This window comes from Cyanistes caeruleus, chromosome 1, assembly GCF_971803275.1.
Source record: "Cyanistes caeruleus chromosome 1, bCyaCae1.hap1.1, whole genome shotgun sequence".
NCBI lineage: Eukaryota > Metazoa > Chordata > Aves > Passeriformes > Paridae > Cyanistes > Cyanistes caeruleus.
The window spans coordinates 28,767,205-28,789,359 of NC_141701.1; the positions used below are offsets into that span (position 1 = coordinate 28,767,205).

At 38.2% G+C, this 22,155-nt stretch overlaps 2 protein-coding genes across 3 annotated transcripts; both read left to right on the forward strand.

Annotated features, from left to right (window-relative positions):
- Positions 1 to 707: 707 nt before the first annotated feature.
- Positions 708 to 8,368, forward strand: ZFAND1 (zinc finger AN1-type containing 1). Of its 2 annotated transcripts, XM_086883964.1 has the most exons (9): positions 733 to 810; positions 1,847 to 1,889; positions 2,017 to 2,167; positions 3,111 to 3,150; positions 3,509 to 3,636; positions 3,722 to 3,813; positions 4,603 to 4,727; positions 7,572 to 7,727; positions 7,871 to 8,368. In XM_086883964.1, exons 3-9 carry the CDS (start codon positions 2,139 to 2,141, stop codon positions 8,039 to 8,041), a joined length of 741 nt encoding a protein of 246 aa, XP_086740090.1. In that variant the 5' UTR covers positions 733 to 810; positions 1,847 to 1,889; positions 2,017 to 2,138; the 3' UTR covers positions 8,042 to 8,368. The 2 variants fall into 2 exon arrangements, with proteins under 2 accessions (XP_023776604.1, XP_086740090.1); XM_023920836.2 differs by lacking the exon at positions 2,017 to 2,167 and having other exon boundaries at positions 708 to 810.
- A 3,315-nt stretch (positions 8,369 to 11,683) lies between these two features.
- On the forward strand, positions 11,684 to 21,434 carry IMPA1 (inositol monophosphatase 1). Its single transcript, XM_023920838.2, has 9 exons — positions 11,684 to 11,841; positions 11,943 to 12,024; positions 13,329 to 13,462; positions 15,337 to 15,441; positions 16,528 to 16,573; positions 16,718 to 16,826; positions 17,525 to 17,633; positions 19,080 to 19,231; positions 19,638 to 21,434. The coding sequence occupies exons 2-9, from the start codon at positions 11,962 to 11,964 to the stop codon at positions 19,754 to 19,756; spliced, it is 837 nt and encodes a 278-aa protein (XP_023776606.1). The 5' UTR covers positions 11,684 to 11,841; positions 11,943 to 11,961; the 3' UTR covers positions 19,757 to 21,434.
- The last annotated feature ends 721 nt before the right edge of the window (positions 21,435 to 22,155 follow it).

Consider the following 22,155-nt stretch of genomic DNA (forward strand, 5'->3'; position numbering starts at 1 on the left):
CTTATAGTCATTGGTGAGACCCCCTCTCAGTCGCTTCTTCTCAAGGCTGAAGAGGCTCAACTCTCTTCTTTCCTCCGAAGAGAGATGTTCCAGTCCCTTGATTAATTTTGTAGCTCTCCGCCGTACCCTCTCCAGGAGCCCCATGTCTCTCTCTCTCTCTCTCTGAGGAGCACAGAACTGGAGACATGCCGCAGGAAGGTGTTTCGGGAGGGCATCACGTTCGGACACAGGCGTGCACGCGGGTCAGGGCTGGGAAAATAACACTGAATTCTGAAGGAATGTGTTTTTTTACAAAAGTGGTGCGTGCGCCATGGCTAAGGAAACCTCTGGCATCAACAGGTTACAGGGTGCATGAAGTACTTCGGGAAACCGGGCTATCTCCGCTCTGCCTCCGGGAATGGCCTCTGCGCCGAAGGGCGACGCAAATAGCGACACAAATAAGACACAAAACATGCACTTCTTTTTTGCCTGGAACAGCCCAGGAGGAGAACCAGCCGCGCCTCTGAATGTTTGGGTCTGAATGGGCCCGCTGAAGTCTGGAGCTTGGACTGACAAGGGCTGTTAAGAGCAGGTTTTCCGGAGCCCGGAGATGCGGCCGATCCCGCCGGCATTCCCGCAGCTCCGAGCCCGCGGGGCGGGGGTGGGCTCGGGCTCAGGCTCAGGCTCAGGCCCTGCCCCGGGGCGGGCCCCGCCGGCCCCTCCGCGGCGCGGCCCCGCCCGCCCCGCCGCTTCCCCGCCTCCTCCGTGCCGCGGACATGGCGGAGCTGGAGGTGGGGCAGCACTGTGGGGTGCCCGAGTGCCGCCAGCTCGGTAAGGGGGAGCGCGGCGGGTCCCGGCGGAGACGGGGATGGTGGGCCGGGGACGGTGCGGGGGCTGCGAGGAGTGCCCCCCCCCCAGCTCGGGGAGTCCTCTGTGCTGCTATAGCCCTGCCACAGTCCGGTGCCAGCGTCTGTCACCTCGGTTGTGTCACTGGGTGGTTAATAGCCCTCTTGCCCCTTCCTCACACTTGGCTGCCTTCAGTGATCTCGGAGAGGTGTGACTGGAGATGTAACCTCTCAGAAAGAAGCGGCAGAACCGTCTGTACTGAAGGCTTTCTGAGGGACCACTCAGAGATGAAGGGATTGAGATGATCGCGACCTGAGCTGCACGGTCCAGTTGCGTGGGGGTCTGTCAGAATAAAATCTGAAGGATGGAGAAGCAGAGTAGTGGGCTGGACCTGGAATTTGCTGCCATTAATGATGTGGTGGAGTTCGGCAGATAGTGAAGTGATTTTATCTGTAAGAATTTATGTGGTAGGCAGGGGATGTGTACAGAGGCTTAGGAAGTGTGTGTAATTTTAATCACCCAAGGTCAGTATGTATGATATGATGTGAAGAAGGGGCAGGATCATTATGACTGTCCAGTGGAGGAGATGCTCTCCCTTCCAAAGAGCCAGCATCTCTTCCAGTTGGCAACTCATAAAATAAAATGTAAATTGTTCACTGTCTGTAAATAGTGTTCTGAGGGATCTTGCAATAAATTCAGTTTTTAACATAACTGGTAATTTTGATGGCTAGCCAAATGTTCCAGTATCATAGCTTGATGTTGAAAAAATTTTAATTTAAAGCCTAATTCCAACTTCTGGAAGGTATATTATTTACCTGCTCATATGTTTTTCTGTAATACAAATTAGGGGAGTTAACAAAAGCTACCTCTAGCTAAACTGTAGATGCAGTTGCTAAGTATTCTTATAAAGATTCCTACCCTGTGATGTAAGCAAAAGTTAATAATGTGAAAATTAAACTAGAAACTATTAGCAAAACAACAACCATGTTGTGTTAACTGAAAACAAATATCTTTGTTTCAGATTTTCTTCCCTTTGTATGTGATGGCTGTTCAGGTATCTTTTGGTAAGTTCATAGAAACACAGAGTATCTCAAGTTGAAAGGGTCAACAAGTCCAACTCCCTATTCTTCACAGGACTAAAACTAAAGCATACAACAGAGTATCATTCAGACAGTCCTTGAACTCCAACAGACTTGATGCCATGACCACTTCACTGGGGAGCCCAATCCAGCGCCCTACCACCCTAAGAAACTTTTCTTGGTGTTCAACCTGAACTTCCTGTGACACAGCTGTTTTCCATTTCCTCATGTTTAATGCTGTCACCAGGATTTCCTCATCCCAGGTGAAGAATCCTGCACTTGCTCTCATTAAATTTTATATGGTTGGTGACTGCCCAGCTCTCTAGTCTGTCCAGAATCTCTCTGTGTGACTTCTCCACCCTCAAGGAAGTTCACAGCTTTTCCTGGTTTAGTATGGCTGGCAACCATAGCATGTATCCAGATAATTTATAAAAATATTAAAGAGCACTGGTACTAAAACTGAGCCCTGTGGAACTCCACTGGCCACCAGACTGAAGCAATTTCATTAACTGTGGCTCTCAGAGCCCAAATCATCAGCCACTTCATACTACAGACTTGTCTACCTGTGTGCTGGACCTTTTGTCAAGAAGGACACTCTGAGAGACAATGTCAAAAGCTTTGCTAAAATGCAGAACACCACATCTGCTGGCCTCCTAGTGTCAACTAAATGGGTGATCTTGTCACAAAATGAGTGGTCTGATTATGTTTTTTTCTTGAAAAAGAGTTTGGGGTTTCTTGCAAGGTTGAATTCAGGGCCTGCACTTTGATTTACACTTTGGATTAGCTGAGAGAAACTCAGAGATTGGGGGCAGATTTCACTTCTAAAATATGAGAAGCCTTCAAGGGATTTCTGCCATTTTGAAAGGTGATTGAAAATCCATTTAAACAGACAAATTCTGGTTGCTTTGAACTGAACTCTTAAGCATGCTAGTGTCTTCATTCTCTTGAAATGGTTTGTTTACCTTGAGGAATAAGTTCCAAAAGCTAAATGTTTTACATTCTGAGAAAGAATATGATCTATCCATTCAAGAAGTGAAATGCATGGGGATAGAACAAACTTTGGAGAAGATTCATTATCTAATTGAAGTTTTCCCATGATAAAACTTGTCAGATTACTCTTTAAACACTTAAATGTTTTCACATGCAGGTTTTTTTTTTTCCTGGAATGTTGATAACAGTGTGATTTTTTCTTCTTTTTCCATAAAGCCTTCAGCACAGGAGCCGGGATGCTCATGGGTGTCCTGAGGTAATTTAATAATATATGACAGCCTTAAATTAAAATTCCATGCAACTTAGCTGTGTGTTTTCAGACTAGATTAATGCATATGGTATATAAATATGAATTATTTAACTGAGAATGTGAAAAGCTGAAAAAAAATGAATCTACTCTTTTTCTTCCGCTCGAAAGTAAATTGTCTGAGTAGGATGACGGTTCTTTTTCTGCCTCTGAGCTACACATAACCAGGGCAAAAGCAGGAGGGAATAGCCAGACCAGGTTTGCCCACAGAATGGAGAGCTAGGACAGATCTTTGGGGAAGCTGGGATTGCAGCTTATATCTGTGGTATCTGTTGATTTACACAAAATATTTTGTACTTACTCCTAGGTGAATGTGAGAAACACTTCTGTGAAACCCGATCAGCACAGATCTTACCCATGCTCATACAAGGACTGCAATGGAAAGGAGCTTTTGCCAGTGTTATGTCCTTATTGTGAAAAACATTTTTGTCTCAAGTGAGTGGAACAGAGTGTTTAAACATCAATATTCATTCACTGATGTATGGAAAAGTCAATATAAGTTTTACTTTGTTGTTTACAGGCATCGTCATCAATCAGACCATGAATGTGAGAAGCTGGACATGCCGAAACCTCGAATGGCTGCCACCCAGCAGCTTGTTCAAGATATTATAGGCAAGTACAGAGGGATATATATTCTTTTTCTTATATCTTTTTCAGAACACTCTTTGAGCTTCTGGCCTCCTTTGAGGGGTCAGGTTTGACCAAATGAGAGGAAGTGATAGGAGTTCCTTGGTTAAATAGCCCTTAACTTACATGTTAGCATTTAATATTCTTCATCTAAACTGAACCAAAATAACAGTACAAGGAGAATCTCTAAAGAGTAAATAAGGAGCAGGCTTCTTTTAGAATTATTGTCTTGTTGTCATTCTACAAGTACTATAACATAAGGAGTTGTACTTAGCCATTATTATTTACGTATTAATTCATGTGCAAATAATGCAGTTGTGTTGGATGTGCATGTCAGTCTGCTGGGATCACACCTACACATTCAAGATGGACAGAAAAGTCTGATTCTACCATGTAATGTTCTGCAGGTTTTGAACAAGCTTTAGGATGGGAAACAGCACTGCCCAGCTGGACAGTGGGGTTATGTGTAGAACGGAGGACCTGAAATTGTTGCCATATGAACGCTGTAATGGTCATAGGTGTAGAAATTTAAGAATTTGTATCTATTTGGCTTTTGCAGCTTGTGTTTACATGGTGATAATGTTAATCTACTTTTCAATGTAAAGAAATTCTGCTAGAACTAAAAATTCTGATGCATGACTTTGGGAGAATATGAACAGACACAAAAGGGGATGGGATCCTTGGAAATACAATGAGACCCAACAGACTAAGTGGTCTAATATGGTCAGGAAGCTGTAAGAATGTTCACACTAACAGGACTAATATTTTTCTCAGATTCTAAAAAAAGTGATGAAGTGAAAAGCAAAAAACGTAAAGGAGCAAAAAACAGTGAGACGGCAGCAAAAGTGGCATTAATGAAACTGAAAATGCACGCATGTGGGGACAAGTCCTTGCCTCAGGTCAGTGATGTTTGTTTTCAATAATTGAATTCTCAAAGGAACTGGAAAGTTTTCTAAATTGCTTGATCTTCATTGAGTTCCCTCAGCTTGGTTTTGGATTTAATTTTTCAAGACCACAATCCCTTAAAGATATATTTCAGCCTGGTTCCCAAAAGCAGTCTCACTAGTCTTATGTCCATTATGTCTGTGTGGGGTTTGGAGCAGTGGAGTCAAGTTCTGTTATTTTATAGCAGAAATGTATTTGCCTGCCACATGGCTGTTACATAGCCCTGCAGGGACAAACAGGGTCTTTTGGGGATTTTTGGTATAAAGATGACATTACTAAGATTGAATAAAGCTTAGCATTCTAGCAGAATTTGATGATCAGCAGAGCATAGAATTTTATTATTAGACTAGAACAGGATTTCTACAATCACTGTTGCACAGTTTTGTAAGTAGTGCAGCTCAGAATTTTATAGCACATCTTAGCTTGTGGTTTCTTAGCACCTGGACCCTTTGCAGATAGTGTCAAATCTTAATACTTGGCTAGCAATATCAATATTTCTGATCATCTAGACCTGAAACATAAAACTGCTTGGTTTTCCCACCTAGACTGAATTCATGTGTTGGGGCATTGCAGTGGACAATGTGGTCTTATGGTAAGAATGTGCCTTAAAAGTTTGAGTTTGCTAATCTTGAGAGTGTAAAAGGATGAGTATGCCAACTCAGATTGGTACCAAGATGTTTCAGGTGCAGATTCAGCTACTCACCCAGAATTAGCATCTGAAGATTGAGAGTGTTGTATATACAACTCCATTTGTATATGTAAAAAACCCATTGAGAAATTATTTTCATAAACTGAATGACACGATTATCATCCCATTCATGAAACAGGGAGGAAGGAGGTATAGGTAAAGGTCAGTACAATACAGTGGGTGTTGTGATCATCTTTTTACAGCTGAGTTTTCTACAAAGGTAAAAGTAATGATTTCTTGGGCATACTCCAGGTTTGCTCAGGCTAAAAAATCTGTCCAAGTTTCACTCATTTCCTGAGTGATAATGATAAATTATAAAAATGATAAGGAATTATTCATTCTTGGGAATTATCCAAACCTCAGTGAAGGTAAACAGAGTCCCCATTTAGAAACAGTTTTTTATGTGTCCTTTACTTTGGGAGTTAGTAAAGGGACAGATAGGTATTTAAACTTCATAAGGGTAGTTAATAAGAATATTGTCACCCTGAAGAAAGAGAAGGACTGACAGTAGGGGATTCATTTTACTGGTTGGAGAGCAGGAGAATGAGTTTTTTCCACTGGGCATCTGGTGAGTGTCTGCTGGTTATTTTAAACATCAAACAGCTTTTAAGTAGAGCTTTTACCCCATTTTCCCATAAGGAAACTTTGCCCTGGGGCCCATTTTAGTGGACATTCCACTTCTTGACTTTGAGGACGGGAGGACACCCAGGCAACTCCATGATCATCCTACCATTCCTGGATTTTTTTTCTTTTTAAGGAATGCCATTGTCAGATTGCACAGCAGAGGGCATGGGAGTGTCAGCAATCTGTTGATTAAATCCTGCCAGAGTGGTATGAACATCAGCTTTACCACATGCAAAAGCTTTCCCTAAGCCTTCCTTATTTTATCTCCAGTAAGGGCGTAACACCACCCTTCGGGTGTTCAAGGGAGAAGTCCAACATAATTAATTTACCAAGTGGACCAGGGGGCTTATTTCCTGCTCACAATCCACTTGGTACCCTGAAAAGGTGACCTTCTTTGTGAGGCCCTAGCATTGTTTCTTCATCAATTGTTTTGATGGCTCAGTAGGTGTTCCCCTGAATGCAGCTCACAAAATATCCATACTGAATGTATTCAGGTTTCCTGGTGGCATTTGCTGGTTTTGGGGGATGCAGGAAGACAAAAAAAGGACTTCAAATTTTACCTTAACAATTGAATAAGAAACTACTGCTCCGTTTACTTCAGTTACTAATATTTTCTGATGTTTCAGAGGGATAGCTCCAGGACATTATTCTCTTTTCTTCTGTGTGGAGAACACTCAAATTTCAAGGAAAATGTACAGGTTGAAATTCAGAGCCAGTTTTATGAACATGGTTGAGATAGTTCCATATGTTCTGAGGGAACACATAAATAAATCCTTTAAAAAAAGACTTCTGTCTTGTCTTGTTTCTGACTTTGACTCCGCAAGGATGATCCTAAATGATGAATATATAGAAGTCATCCTTGTTATATTTTACCCCAATCCCATTCAGAATCTCTCCCTCATAGATTACTCTTGACATTTCTTAAACAAACTTTCAGTCTAGTAGAAAGAGTGTTTAATACATAAAAGGAGGATACAGTACAGGATGCAGGATTATCTGGTCATGATCTGAATGCTGGTTTGTGAAGTAAGCATTTCTGGTACAGTGAACTGCTCTAACTATTTCTGCATTCCCATTTGAGACACTATACTGCTGCCAAAAACAAATACTGCTTATTCAAACGCACCTTTTTCTCACAAGGGCAGATACCTTTTCATGTCTGTCTATACATAACAGTGTGCTGTAGGACTGGTGGGAAAAGATGTTCTCTCCACCTTTAAGAACTTACTGTCTGTCCTATCCTCTCCTCCTGCAGCTGGAGAGGATTTGATTTGATGATCTTGGTCATTAATATTTTGCAGTAAAATTGGACTGATGTAATAAAACAAATTTCAGTTGGTAATTTTGGGTCTGAAGTTTTAAGTTTTTTACTGAAAAACTTAAAAAAGTTTTAAGTTTTACTTATAAAAACTTACTAGATGTATATGACTGGAATTATGTGTTTCTTCTGTGGGTAATTTTTGTTTTGTATTGCATGTTTTTCTAGACAGAAAGAATTTACTTTCAAGTATTTTTACCAAAAGGGAACAAAGAGAAAAGCAAACCCATGTTCTTTTGCAGTAAGTGGAGTATTGGCAAAGTAGTAGATTTTGCAGCTTCCTTAGCAAGCCTTAAAAATGACAACAACAAATCAACATCTCAGGTAAGTCAACAATAACAAACATTTTCTAGATTATTACATTTTGGGTTTAGTTTTTCTTTTGCCTTTTGTGCCTCTCCCACCCCACTTCTTTCATCTTGGATAGGCAACTCTTGATGTTAATTTCTGTGCTATTTGTCTTACAGAAACTGAGATTATGCCATACTGCCTCTGGAGAAGCCTTGCCATTTGAGCACACACTGGAAACATGGCTATCTGATAAAGACTATCCACTGTACAACGGAGGGAATATAATTCTAGAGTATCTTGATAATGATGTTCTGTTTATAGAAGATACAGAGTCCTACTTTAGGTAGTCAATAAATTTTCACAAACAAAAAAAAATCCAGTATTTTTTGGAAGCATGGTATTAAAGCAAGTCCAGTTTTCTTTTAAAATCACTGGTATGCCAGAACCTGTCTTCCACTGTAAAGACATAACTCCCATAAGTTTCTCAGATGCTTGACTGACAGAAGAGCTATTTCCTGAAAGGAAAGTTATAATAACTAATATTACAGAAATTCACATTCTAGAATTCTTGCTGTATTTAGCTGTATAATATCAAGAATGTTTTCTTAAATTCGGTATTTATTTTTGTGTAAGTGGTGGCGACAGTATGTCTTAATAAATAATGAAAATGTGAACTTGCAGTATGACAGTTTTCTGAAGGACAGAAACATACTACGCTATTGCAGCATCTTTTCTACATCTACACAAACAGATTTGATTGCATTTGGAAACCAGTACTGTCCATACACTGGGTCCACATTTCATTCTTGTAATGACATTTAGAAGGAAAGCTTTAGGAAGCAAAAGTAAAGTCACTCAGGTGAAGTGAATTTAAAAAACTTCATTTACTCCTGATTGTAAATCTCATTCTGTGATTAGGTGGGGATAAAAGATCTTGGCAAGCCTGTCACTTACTTTGTTTTACAGTACTTTTTACTGTAGTTTTAACATTACTTAGGTATGAATAAATTACTTTACTGGATGTAGTGTGGATGTCACATGAAGGAAAGTGGTTTTGGTTTCCATGAAGGAAAGGGTTTTCAGTAGCTGGATATTTTGGAAATCTTTGTCTCTTGGCAGCAGAAAGTACAGGAGCATTTTTCTGCTTTCCATTGCCTGTCTCTCCAGTTATCTTGTTTTCCAGGACAAGAGGAACAGTTCCCTTTTCCCTTGTTTTTTATCTTCCTTTCATCTGCAATTGTCTACTCATCTTTCTTTTTATCTTAGGATGCTGTGGTACAGAATATGCTGTTAGAGGCCTACCAGCATTGTGGAACCAGTGAGTTGGGAAAAGCCCTAAACAGAACTTGTTCCCCATACTGTTGCTACAAAAGCAAGTGAAAAAATGCTGCTGTGCAACAGGGTCATTTCTTTTTAGCAGAAAATCTTTGTTCACTACTTAGACCCTTCTTCCTGCCCCTGATTTTTCTGCCTTAGCAGTTGCAGGCAAAATAATTGAAACAACATTTTTTTTGTGGATAAAGAGAAGATAGACTTGGAATGCAGGAATTAAATATTTGGGGAGACCTCAAAGGTTTTACCAGGGTGGTTGCTTTCATCAATTGCCAGTAATGGCTAAGGGCTATCAGCGTGTAAATGACAGTACAAACATGGCAAGTCACAGTTGGTAAGACTCCAAAAACTTCTCACTGTCATCTTATTCCAGGAATGTGTCTAGGATTGTACACAGAAGCTCATTCTAGGTAGTTTTTGGAAACTGAGAAGCAAAGTCAAATTAGTCTGACAGATAAATAATTGAGAAGAGGTGAAAACTCCACCCTATTCAATGGTGCTAGGAAAAAAAGCAGAAACTTTCCCAGACCTTTAGGATCTTGCATAGGCTAGAATTGCTCCCATTTTACCTGTTTAGATTCCAACATATCATTACTTAGCTTTTTGTTTTTGTTTTTAAAACATGATCTTAGCATATTTTCATACAGAAGTTCAACAGTTGCATTTTCAAAAAAAAAACCAAAAGACTTTGGAGGAGTCAGTTCACATTTGAAACCACTGTTAATTTTACTGGCCTGTGCTTAGAAGGTGCTGAACTGTTTCACTTCAAAGTTAATAAATCAAACTTTACATATTTATTTTTTTTTTTTTTGCATCTAGAAGTTATGCAAGCAAGAAGAGGAATTTATCAAAAGAAATACTTTGTGGTTTTTACAATAAACAGTGCTTTTAGCCAAACTACAAAAGCATTTTAGTTGATCTAGCTGCAACTTTAGAGAATGCACAAGGTAAAGGACTTACTAACATTTTATGAGATACTGTGGTAGCAGCTTCTGGCCTTATTCCAGTTCAAACTGTTACAAGGTTGCCTGGCATGTTTTTGTAATATATACAACATTTTGGAAAGGGTTGTATTAACACCAAGAGTTGATTCTGAGTGCATTCTTGATCTGTTAGATTGGCTAGGCAATGCTGTAGTAAACAAGAAATAATATATCACACTAAGAAAGCAGGCGGTAATCTCTCATACTTTTATTTGCACCAAATTCTATTTCTGTGTCTTTCTTAGAAAAGTATGTACCCTGGAGTGTGATCAGTCTGGTTTGCAGACTTTCTATCAATAAATCATGTTTGTTCATTCAGTTTATCAGGTGACACATAACAATACACCTTGCAGATTAGTTCTCTACCTAGTAGCCTTGTACATAAAAGAAAAAATTTCATTTCAGCTGAAATAGAAATTGTGGTTTGGATTAGGAAATTTTTTATACTTTTTAGGAGAGAACTTCAGGCATTCCTGTTTTACTTCTGCTGATTTTAAGGTGAATACAAAATTTGAAATCTGTAAGACCCCTGCTGTAATGTTAAGTATAAAATAATGATATTAAAAAAAAAAAATTTTCATAACACTCGTGTAGTCCTATATAGGTTGTACTGAGACATGTCCAGCAGCTTGCCTCTACAAAAACCAAATCTGAGCCAAAGGACTGTGTGCTTTTGGTATAACCTTGTAAAGAATTATTTGCAAAATAATCAACAAAAACACAACTTACCACCTCTGTAGTTCTTTAATGACTCTGAATCCTTAATAAAGCCGGCTTATTCCTGTTTATGAGATGGGAAGGAGGAAATGTGGAATTGCACAGTGACTTGCCCCACACAACAGATTCAATGAGTGGAAAATGTGATTTGGAAACTGTGATCTTCAGTGATTTGGAAAGGACAAAACTTTTGCCTAGCCCTTTGGCCTAGCTCTGCATTGGGTTGGCATTGGGGCAGTGGGGTAAGACTGCTTCTTTTGGTGTAGTAGGTATTTTATGATTAAGTGTAAAGCAAATTGCAACCCTTGCCCTGTTTAGCCAGATCACCATTTTACACAGGACAGTCAGTTACATCACTTGCCATTTGTAAGGACAAAACAAGCCCTGAATATTCTGCCTTTACTTGATGAGAGACAGTAGCTCAAAAGACCACAGGGGAAAAAAAAAAATAAAAAATGAAACTGGTATCAGTCAGGCTTGGAACGTTCTTCTCCTCTATAATTTTAATTAATATTGATTGCATCATTTGAACTGCAAACCGTTTTCAAAAATCGTCGAACTCGGTGAACTTGCTCTCCGTGATGGTTCTGAGGCACTGGCACAGGTTTCCCAGGGATGATGTGGATGTCCCACCTCTGGAAGGGAGCAAGGCCCGGTTGGATGGGGCTCTGAACAACTCGGTCAAGGGGAAGGTGATCCCAGCCACGGCAGAGGGGTTGCTTACGATCTTCAAAGTTCCCTCCCACCCAAACCATCTTTTCAATTCTATGATAAACTTCAATCGCATGCTCCACAGGGAGAGCATTTACGGTATCTCCGCCCTGCCACGTCCAATTATTAACAAGAAGTCGACATCAAAGTCTAATTTCAACACTTCCCCTGTATATTTTGACAGCGCGGCCGGGGCTCCCTCACACGCAGGCGCGGCCGCCACCGAGCGGCGGCGGCGGAGGAGGCGGGCCCGCGGCGCGTGCGCCTGGGCGGCAGCGGCGGCGGTGAGGGCGGCGCGCGCCGCAGCCGCCATTTCGGGCGGCGCCAGGGGCCTGCGCGTCCTGCAGCCACGGGGCGGGGCGTGCGCTCAGCCCATTTCCTCATTTCAGCGGCGCTTGAACGAGGTGAAGCAAAAAAACTTCCAATTGGTAAAAAAAAAAAGAAATGAAAGAAAGAAAACAAGCCACAATAATTTTTTTTTTGCATTAATCTCTCCTTTTGCTAGGCTCTTCATCTCGGGAAAGATGGCAGATCCCTGGCAAGAATGTATGGATTATGCAGTTGGTTTAGCAAGGAAAGCTGGGGAGGTACGTATAAGCTCTTCATAAATGATAACGTGATTTATTGAGTCTAATATGTGTATAACTTTTGAAGGAGGTTGCTGCTGGAATTTCTTTTGAAGAGTGTTTGTCAAAAACCTAAATGGTCATAATAGTTTGTGATGTTCAAGTGTAAGATTAGAGTGTTTTTATGTTTGGAGCTTGGGTAACTTAAGAAAACAACTTTGTGCTTTTCCTCGACCTGTAGTCTGATTAAAGCCTAAGGAGTAACTTATTCCTTGAGTTTGATTTAAAAAATAAAATTCAGAACTGTAAACAAAGAGCATCTCGATTTTCACTCCTGTCTGCCTGATTATTTTTCCAGCCTGAAAGCAGGTGACAGGTGTTCTTGTGAACACCTCAATCAGCTTTATACAGTGGCTTGTTGATGGCACACAATGCTGTCTTGTGTTCTCTCCATCCTTGCAAGTGTCTGAGGCCGGGTCAGTTGGAACTCTTAAGTCTGGTCTAGTGGAAGGTGTCCCTGCCCATGGCAGGAGGGTTGGAACTAGATGGTCTTTAAAGCTCCTTGCAACCCAAAGCATTCTGTGATTGTTCCTCTTAAGTGAAGACTGCTTTGCTTCTGTAAGTAAGAGCTATCCCTTACAGTGATGATATTTTGCCATTTGAGATCTAAAATGGCCTAGAACAAGAAAAAGTGTGTACATCTTGACAAAGCCTCAGCACGAGTGGTTACGAAATGTTTTGGTTCTTAGTAGTTCTGCTTAGTAGATTTGAAGGCTGTGGCAGCCAGACAAGATGGCACATGTACTAATTCTGTCCCCTGGAGCTACAGAATCTGGAACATTGTCTGCAACAACCTCATTAAAGCCTTTCCTCAGAAAATCTTTCTGAGCTACAGTAAAATAATTCTGTGGGTTGTGAAGCCTGAATTCTTGCTTAAGCTGATGCTGGTGGTTTTAAGATCATAAATGCAGGGTGTGGCTAAAAATAGCTGACTTGAGCTCAGTGTTAGGTGTTTTATTCAACTCTGGTATTTAAATTTGTAAATCTAAAACTTGTTATTACAAAATGGACCCTAGTTTCATCTACCTGGAGATCTTCCTTTTTTACTTAGATTTAAAGCCATATAAAACTTTGTACTGAGTAGGGACTAGAGATGCAAATCCCACCTCCTGCATTTAAATCTAGTTTATGTCACTGCTTGTGTTTCGTGTGTGCAGTATGGAAAATGATTGTAAAAATTATACTCAAGTTTTTCTGGGAAACTTAATATTTTCCATAATGTTAACAGTGAAAGATTTTTTTTCTATTTGTTTTTGTTGTAACAGATAATCTGTGGAGCGCTCAAAGAAGAAAGATCTTTTATGACTAAAAGTTCACCTGTGGATCTAGTGACAGAAACTGATCAAAAAGTAGAAAACTTCATTATTTCTTTGATAAAAGAGAAGTATCCTTCTCACAGGTATGGCTTGTTACCAGTATACTTTTGACAGAAGAAAATTGAAAAGTTTATGATTTTGCTTGGAAAAGTTTTATTACAAGTGGCATGCTGGAAAGTTGTGGCATTCTCCTTCAATAAATTAAGTATTTTAGAGTAGAAGTGGGTTGAAGTTTTGCCCAGGGCTCTAGCAAAAAAACAAGGCATCCCCAGGACTACTGACATGAGACAAAACTTAGGCTGAAAGTCACTTGCAGTTGAGCCAGCTGTAAGAAACTTCTTGGTTATTGTGGTGGAAAATCAAAGATGGCCCCAGGAGACCTGGAACCCAAATTTCTTGTCTGCTTTTGAGACTAGTGTTCCTTTGCTGTCTGTGTTGGATGGGTCCTGTGGAACTGAGTGTGCCTTTTGCAAATCTCATACAGTTTTACAACATAAAGCATCCTTAAGAGAAGACAGGATCTTCTTGCTCTGCATAACAGAGACTGTCATACAAAATACTAGTTTTCTTAATTGCTCTTCACATTTTTTCCTTTCTCCTGCCCCTCTCTATACCACTGTCGCCCACCTCCTGAAAAATGTATTCTTGAAGCATGATCTATATGTATTTTGCTTACATAGGTCTGTCTTTAGCATTTTGACATAATGGCTCAAATTTAATACAGTTTCCTTAAAGTCAGTTTGCCATCTTTTTCTTTCATTTTTGCAGAGATTTTGTTATTGTAGCTGTATGTGTGAAATGTAAGAAATCTGTGTAGAACTGGAACAACTGAGGTGGTGCAGAAGTTCAGTAACCAAATTGGTATATGCATAAGGCTTATGGAATGACCTTGAAATAACAGCTTCTGTGACATAGATAAGCATTTTAGACTATTTTAGCTTCTTTTTATTTTAAGTAACCAATGTCGCAGTAGACATAATGATGCTGAACTTCTAGCGAATTACTCATCCACCTGTATTCAGTCTCATTCTTCTGAAGGTCTGCTGCTTTTTGGAAACAAGCTGTTTCTTTCTGATTAGTCATCTTCACTTCTGTAGTTAATCATAAAACTCCCAATCAATATTAAAGGGACTTCATTTGTTTCCTCTCAGCAGCTATTTTACACGTTTTTGAAGGAAAGTGTGCTGCAGATTTTTCATAGGTTGAGTAATTTGTGATAAATTGTGACAACCTGCAAAAGGCCTCAAAGAGAATTCCACCCACTTAAGTCATTCTAATAATTTTGCAGTTTAAAATGCATTAATGAGCAGGAAAACTTGTGAAATTTGGGGTGCTGTGGCACTGTTACTTCTGTGTCCCTGGAGTTTAGTACTGTGGCTGAGTATGCACTTATCCATCTTCTTCAGCAGCTCTGGTTTGAATTTCATCCCTTTTGTCATGCTTGTAAAACTAAAGTTTTGAGATTAACAACTTTCTGTCATATCTGGGTTGAAATCGGCCTTGAAATTCAACAGTGGCTGCAGTGTTCTAACCAGGTACATAAGACCACAAAGTCTTCACTGAAAACACAAGGTACAAAATAATGTCAAATAGCACAAATAAGCTGAAAGGTATAAATAGCTATAGGTATTCTGAAGAAAATTTGATGATGTTACTGGAAAAAAATGATGAAAACATCAATATTCTGAATGCTAAATTCTGGTATTACTTCTGAGTTTAAACATAAAATTATTTCCCAGCATGTTGTGCTTATCCTTGACATTATAAATATTCATGCAAGCTTGGTCAGATATGGTTGGTGCTTTCCGGATAAATAATGTATTTCTCAGCTTTTTGCGTATGATCACTGGTGGTACTCAAAGCTTCATCTCACTTTTAAGAATTTCAATGTCAAGGACAATGTTGTAATTCAGATATTTTAAACAATTTCTGTCTTTTAAATGTGTTTCAACTGTAGCTTTATTGGAGAAGAATCTGTTGCAGCTGGAGAGGGCAGCATTCTGACAGATAACCCCACATGGATTATAGACCCTATTGATGGAACTACCAACTTTGTACACAGGTCCACCTTTCTTTTTCTTTTTTTATTAGTTAATCTCAAATGATTACCCTTTTTATTTCTCCAGTTCCATGCATGTAAGGTTGTTTTTAATTTTTAAACTGCTTTAAAAGAGATACTATGAACTTGTTAATAGCTACAGTTACTACATATTGAGAGCCATTGGGCATTTTAATGTTCCTGTGAGTGTTGTGACAGTCTTGCTCTGTTACCTACATCAGTTCCATATAAGGCCTGTATTATATGGCAGGGGTCAGCAGCCTGTGGCATGGATTCCAAAGATAGATGGGCAGATTTGTACAGGAGCAGGATTCAGAATAAGAAGTTGAAGCAACTCAACTTCAGGAAAGGAGTAACAGCTCCAGGTTTGAAATTTCTAAGAAATTTCAAATCCATTGACATCTAGGAGCCCCAGCTATGAAGGAAATCAGGATATCACTAGTAGTTATCAGTGATATTTCGCAACAAGATGAGGAGGGGACTAGTATAGTAATGCTGACAGCCTGTTTCTTACCTCTTTTAAATGTGACAAATTTTGACCCCTGTGAGCTTTTCTGAGTCTGTTTGATTTCAGTTTTGAAGTGACTGCTGCGATGTGCACAATGGCTTTCAAACACCTTTTGAATCATGCTAAATAACATATTCAGGAAGTTATAAGAAAATATCCCGTTCTGCTGAATCTACAGGCTTAAATTTGGGTTTTTTTGCAGAAGGAATAAAAGCAAATGTCTGAGAATAACAAAAAAATAAATAATTAATTGGTTGATTGTTTCAAACTAGACTGAGATGCAGTCCACCATGTCTTGCATGCTCCTACTGTCTTCACTCTTCCTGCATTCTTCAGTATCAATGAATGAAATGGCAGCCCCTGGTGGGTAGAAAAGTTTGTGTTTCAAATGGTAATCAATGTTGTTTGCTCTATTTTCAGCTAAATTGTGCAAATTCCAAAAAACTATGTTTTATATAGTGCAAGTTAATTTTTGAAATATATATTACATTTAACTGAACACTGTCTTTATTGAGATTAATCATGGTAATAAAAGAAATTTAGTATCTCACTATAAATTAGTGAAATGTTTTGTTTTGTAGGTTTCCGTTTGTGGCAGTTTCAATTGGCTTTGTTGTAAACAAAAAGGTATACTTTTTATTACTTAATATCTAATCAAATCCAGATTAATTGCTTGTTCCTAGTTACAACTAAGTTCTGTAATTTCCTATTTCACAGTTAATAAGAAGAAAACGAAAAAGCCCCTCAAGATATTTTTCCTTTTTCTTGCAGATAGAGTTTGGAATTGTGTATAGTTGTATAGAAGACAAGATGTATACTGCCAGAAAAGGAAAAGGTGCATTTTGCAATGGTCAGAAACTTCAAGTATCAGGCCAAGAAGGTAAGCTGAACTGAGTAGCTTCTTTCTGGTAATTACCAGATTGCAAGTGAAACAAGAGAAATTTGGGACCTGGATATATTGGTATTACTTAGCTCATATTTTTGTTTTGCAAGACTTTCTTTGGCTGTGGGCAGTTTAGTTTTGAGAAACACCTTTTATGTTCTCTTTGATGCATATAATGTGATCTGTGCAAAACCAGGACTCGGCAGTTGAAGATTTTATTTCCCATGTATTGTGGTTTTGTTAGTTTGTTTCTTTGTTTTTAATTCCCCGTATGTCTGCAGTCTTTCTGAGATTGTTCTTTAGAGTGAAACAAATCTGCCAAACAATTCAGCTTCTCCCAGGTGTGACCTGTAAGTCAGTACCACTCTTCCATGCTTACAACCCTACATCAAGTGAAATCCATGCTTCAAATGAGCTCTTCAAGTATCTGAAGACTGTTTTAATTTTTACATCAGTAGAATTAGTAGTGGCATCAATTCATGTATATGCACAGTTGGAGCAGACCGTGCTTCTTTCATTGTATTTTATTTTTCCTGACATTTTCCAAATAATAACAGACTTTTATATATGTAATATTTTATTAAGATACCTCACTTTTATTCAGTCTTGTAAGAAAGCAATGAAGTAAACTCTGCTAGTTACTGTGACTATGTAAGTTGTGCTGTTGGAAGAGCAAGTTTTTTTTTCTTTTACAGACATTACAAAATCCCTTTTAGTAACAGAATTGGGGTCAAATCGTGATCCAGAGGCTATAAAAATAATCCTTTCTAATATGGAAAGACTTCTCAGTATTCCTATTCATGGGTAAGATACTTCCCATTTTCATATATATATATATATATATATATATATATATATAGACAGTGGTTAATATTGTAAATATGATAATTTTTAGAGCGCTTTGGTTGCATTATATTTGACATCTTAAATATGAAGTATGCTTCAAATGTTTCTGGCTAGTAGCTTCCTCAGAGAAACTGTGTTTAACTTTTTCAAGCTGTGACATGCAGAAGAGAACCCTAGCAATCAGTGTTGAGAAGCAAAGCATGTTTGTGCCTGCAGGACTACAAAGTGTTGTATTTACTAGTTTTTTTTAAAAATTAAATACAATTTTGTGCTTTATTTTTCCCTATATAAAACTAGATTAACAGCAGCTGTATTGCATTTCTTAGTTTCCTTTACCTTGTAGTAATGAAAGTTGTTTTACATATGTATTTATAAGACAAAAGTAGAGCTCCCTTTCCTCTTTCAAAACCATAGTTTTAATTTGAGTAGTTTAAATTGTCATAAACTGCTCTTATTTTGTTTGCATTCCATGCTTCTTTTCCTCCAGATAAGCCAAAGTCTGCATTTCCACAAACCATTTTGTATAAAGTTGGTTTCAGTAGACAGTTTTTCGTTACTCAGCCATATTCATGTTTCTGATCTAACAAGTTTTATGCTGAGATTCTCAGGATTCTTGTTTTGACACTTAACATTTTTCTATTTCCAAAAGTAGAAAGTACTTGTTAAAGAATATATGCCAAGATGTAAGTAGGAAATACATTTGTGATTTCAACTTGGGCATTTTATTTGTATACAATAGTTTGAGACTGAAGTTGATTTAAGTTGCTTCTTGCAATAGTTTAGCTGCTATCAGTTACAATGTACAGTGTACTGTTAACTGAAATAACTGGAGTTTTTTGTACAAGTCACACTTGCTAAGTACATTGACATTTCCAAAAGAAACTGGAATTTGTGACGCAAGGATTTGGTGAAGTTATCCAGACTAAATTTATGCTGTGTAATTTATTTCTGTGATTACAGTTAGAAGGTTTGGCAAGTCAGAGAAGTTTACTGAGCATCACCAAAGAAACTGAAAAAATACGTGTTTTTAGCACTGAAAAGTGTATACCCTCCTTGAATTCTGATATTCAAAGAGCAGAATAGACCGTTACTGTTTTGTGGGACATTATCTTCCATAATATGTTCTAGTTTAAGAAATCATTTAAGATGTGCTTAAACAAAAATTGATTAACAGAATTTGTAAATGTAATTCCTAAAAATTTACTGTATTTTGAAAACACTTCAAGCTGCTTAAGCAACACTTAATTCCCATTTTTTTATGTTTCACTCAGCATTTCATCATACTTGCTCTAGTTCAGTTCACCTCCATCATGACATTCCTGTGTTCTCTGTGCAGTGTACACAGACACTGTAACTTTTTTGCAAACTCTTCTCAGTTAAAACAACATCTTGTATCTCCTTTAGGATTAGAGCTGTTGGTACAGCAGCTGTGAACATGTGCCTTGTGGCTACAGGCGGAGCTGATGCCTATTACGAAATGGGGATTCACTGCTGGGATATGGCAGGAGCTGGAATCATTATTACTGAAGCCGGTGGAGTACTGCTGGATGTAACAGGTAAGTACATGTGCCTGCATAATACTCCTTTGTCCTTTTAAGTGGCTAATAGGGAGCAAAATGTAGCTGAAATGAGAAGGCAAGAAGTTCTTTGCAGTCCTCTTTCCAAGCTACCACTACTGATCAGTTCACAGCCCATTAACAGGTTGTGTGTTCTTAAGCAACAAGACAACCTTTACTCCCTTGGCTGTATTCCTGGAAAAGTGAAAAAAAGACAGTAAACATGCATTGAAGAGAATTTAAATGCAGCTCATACAAGATACCTGTCCAGAGGAAAAATGTGGTCCTAAATAATAATGTATAATTTAAATTCAACTTTTTCAGTGCTTATTTTCATACTTACTTCATACATGCTTCTTATTTTCTTCATATATAAACTGGTTGCTTTGTTTGCTTTTCTTTCTAGGTGGACCATTTGATTTGATGTCTCGAAGAATAATTGCAGCAAGTAGTCGAGCTATTGGAGAGAGAATAGCCAAAGCACTTCAAGTAATTCCTCTGAGAAGAGATGATGCAACCAACTGAACACCAAAGCTGCACCATAAATGTCCTTATCTAATGTTGTCTCATATCCCACATGGTGGTTGTTCTACACCTTGAATAGGTGGTAGTCTTTCAGTACTGATGTGGCTGCTAAGTAGAGCTTTGAGATTGAACAACATTCTAAGTAAGCTTTAACTGTTGAGTATTTTATTTAACATCACAGTTAGATAAAAATCTAGAAAAATAAGCAAATATATGCAACTAGTATTTTCAAGTTTTATACTACACTGGAACACATAGCAAGAGACTCTGATGTATAGATAAATAAAGATCTCTGGTTCTGTAAGTGACAAAAATAAAACCCACTGTCCTAATACCACATCATCATATCTGATCCTGAGCCCAAAAAGATGAAGGCATTACTGTTTATCCAGTCTTTCTCTGTCCAGTCTCCAGTGTATTGATTTCCTTACCTCATTGCAGTTTTTGTAGACGTGGTTCACACATTTCCAAACTTGCTGGTTGCTTGTAGTTTTGACTACAATTTAAAGCCTTTATTACTTATCTATCATTGGTTTTGTAGTCATCATTCTACATTTCCAATGGTAGATGGACACAATCTCTTCTTTAGCATTATATGTGGCCAGTACACTTGCAAATCCATTACAATTTCAAAAATAACTGTGCCAGAAAATAATGTGCATCTTCCAGAATTATGTTCTGAGCACACCTATCACCAAATGTACTTGAAATTAAGTTGCAATATGATTTGCATTTTGTTAATTTCAATTGGGTTTCTTCATGGATGAGTGTGTTTCAAAATCTAAGGAATCATTGAATCCAAGAGAGTTTTCAGTACTTCAGCGGGCAAAAAAATAAGCCCATAGTATGTATTCCTTACATAATTTTCTAATTTTTCATAATTTTTTATAAGCTACAAATGCAATGACTAACCAGGACCAGATTTACGTTGTGTTTTACAGAATGTACGTAGAGGACGATACATACCTGAATCTAAAGAGTTTATAAATTAAGAAATACTAGTGATTTAATTCTAGGTGGTAGTTGTTGTAAACTTTGAAAATTATACTGGTTCTCTGCATTTTTGTATTTAAGATTGTTAAAAGCATCAGTGCACTGTTCAGATAATTAATGCACTTTAAAAAAACGATGTCAGATCGGTTTTTAGACTGATTTTTTTTTTTCCTGTTGAAGAGAAAGTTGTCTCATTGGTTGTTTAGTTAAGACACAGCAGTGCTATGGAAAATCTGACTTTATGTACTGCTGTCCCACTATTTTTACTTTGAAAAAATGGTATATTGAAGTTTTAACGGATTGCGTATTATAAATGCCAGGTTTTTATATCAGTTGATTTTGTATAATTTTCAGATATGTTTAATTTTAAGATATGTCTAATGCCAGACAATTTTTATTAACCAGGTCAGCCTCCTATTTGAAGGTCTTCCCAAAAAGCCAGACTTAAAATTAATTTACTTTTTAATTCCTGATGACAAGGATGTAAACCTTTTGAGCATTTCACTGTAACTTTATTGCTGTAAACTATGTGTGTGGGATCACAGTTATTTTTAAGATGTCTTCTGTACCATTTCTGTGGCTTTTGTATAACAAAATCTGCATAACTTTATTTGTGAAATGGAGGTATGTCTAAAAAGTACTTAAGGTGAGAGAAGATGTTAGAAATAAATATACTTCAGCAGCAGTGGCTTTAGCTGTGCATCCTTTCTTAGTGTTCATCAGGTCCAGTGCTGTGGCCCATCAAACTGGATCTGAGTTGAACACTTTGTTCTTGGCCTCAGATGTTCACAGATCATAAACTGTTGTGCCTTTAGATGTAGGATTATGTGTGCACCTGCAGTTGGGTTTTGGAGCAAATACTTCTACTTGTTCCTATTAGATCATGGTTCATTAATCATCTCCAGCCTTAGACTCAAACTTTATCGATTATCTTGCCAGTTGTTTGTGTTGGAGGTCTATCAGCTGATTGAAGCATGTAGTTTTCTCATTGTTAGCTTTCCTAATAATGCCTGAGGAAAAAAAATTCATTATTTTCTTTTTTTGGCCCTCTTCTCACTATTTGTGTTGCATACTAGCCATTTTGCTAAGCATTACCTTCTCAGATATCTCTTCAATAAGTGCCCACTTTTTGTGTCATGTGAAAAGGACACTGAAATGTAATTATTAAGTTTAAAGACATTTTGCTTCTTTTCTAGCCTGCGATTTTGACAAGATTTTATAATGGAACAGAGAAGTCAAGGTTGCTGTGTATTCAAAATGTTTTTGTGAGTTTGTATGTGAGGTAGCCCCTGAATGTTCAAAACTACAAGTGTGGTTTTGTTGCTTTGAAAGATGGAGTGGCAGAATTAATCCTCTTCTAATTTTTCTAATAATTTCAGATAAAATTGCCTGTTTACAAGGTAGCT

Bases quoted from the DNA above. Each gene is read 5' to 3' on its own strand.
- ZFAND1 (XM_023920836.2), top strand. From the start codon at position 756: ATGGCGGAGCTGGAGGTGGGGCAGCACTGTGGGGTGCCCGAGTGCCGC. The intron at 1,890-3,110 runs GTAAGTTCATAG...TTTTCCATAAAG, and splicing joins GGCTGTTCAGGTATCTTTTG to CCTTCAGCACAGGAGCCGGG. The intron at 4,728-7,571 runs GTCAGTGATGTT...ATGTTTTTCTAG, and splicing joins GGGACAAGTCCTTGCCTCAG to ACAGAAAGAATTTACTTTCA.
- IMPA1 (XM_023920838.2), top strand. From the start codon at position 11,962: ATGGCAGATCCCTGGCAAGAATGTATGGATTATGCAGTTGGTTTAGCA. The intron at 16,574-16,717 runs GTATACTTTTTA...TTTTTCTTGCAG, and splicing joins GCTTTGTTGTAAACAAAAAG to ATAGAGTTTGGAATTGTGTA. The intron at 19,232-19,637 runs GTAAGTACATGT...TTTTCTTTCTAG, and splicing joins AGTACTGCTGGATGTAACAG to GTGGACCATTTGATTTGATG.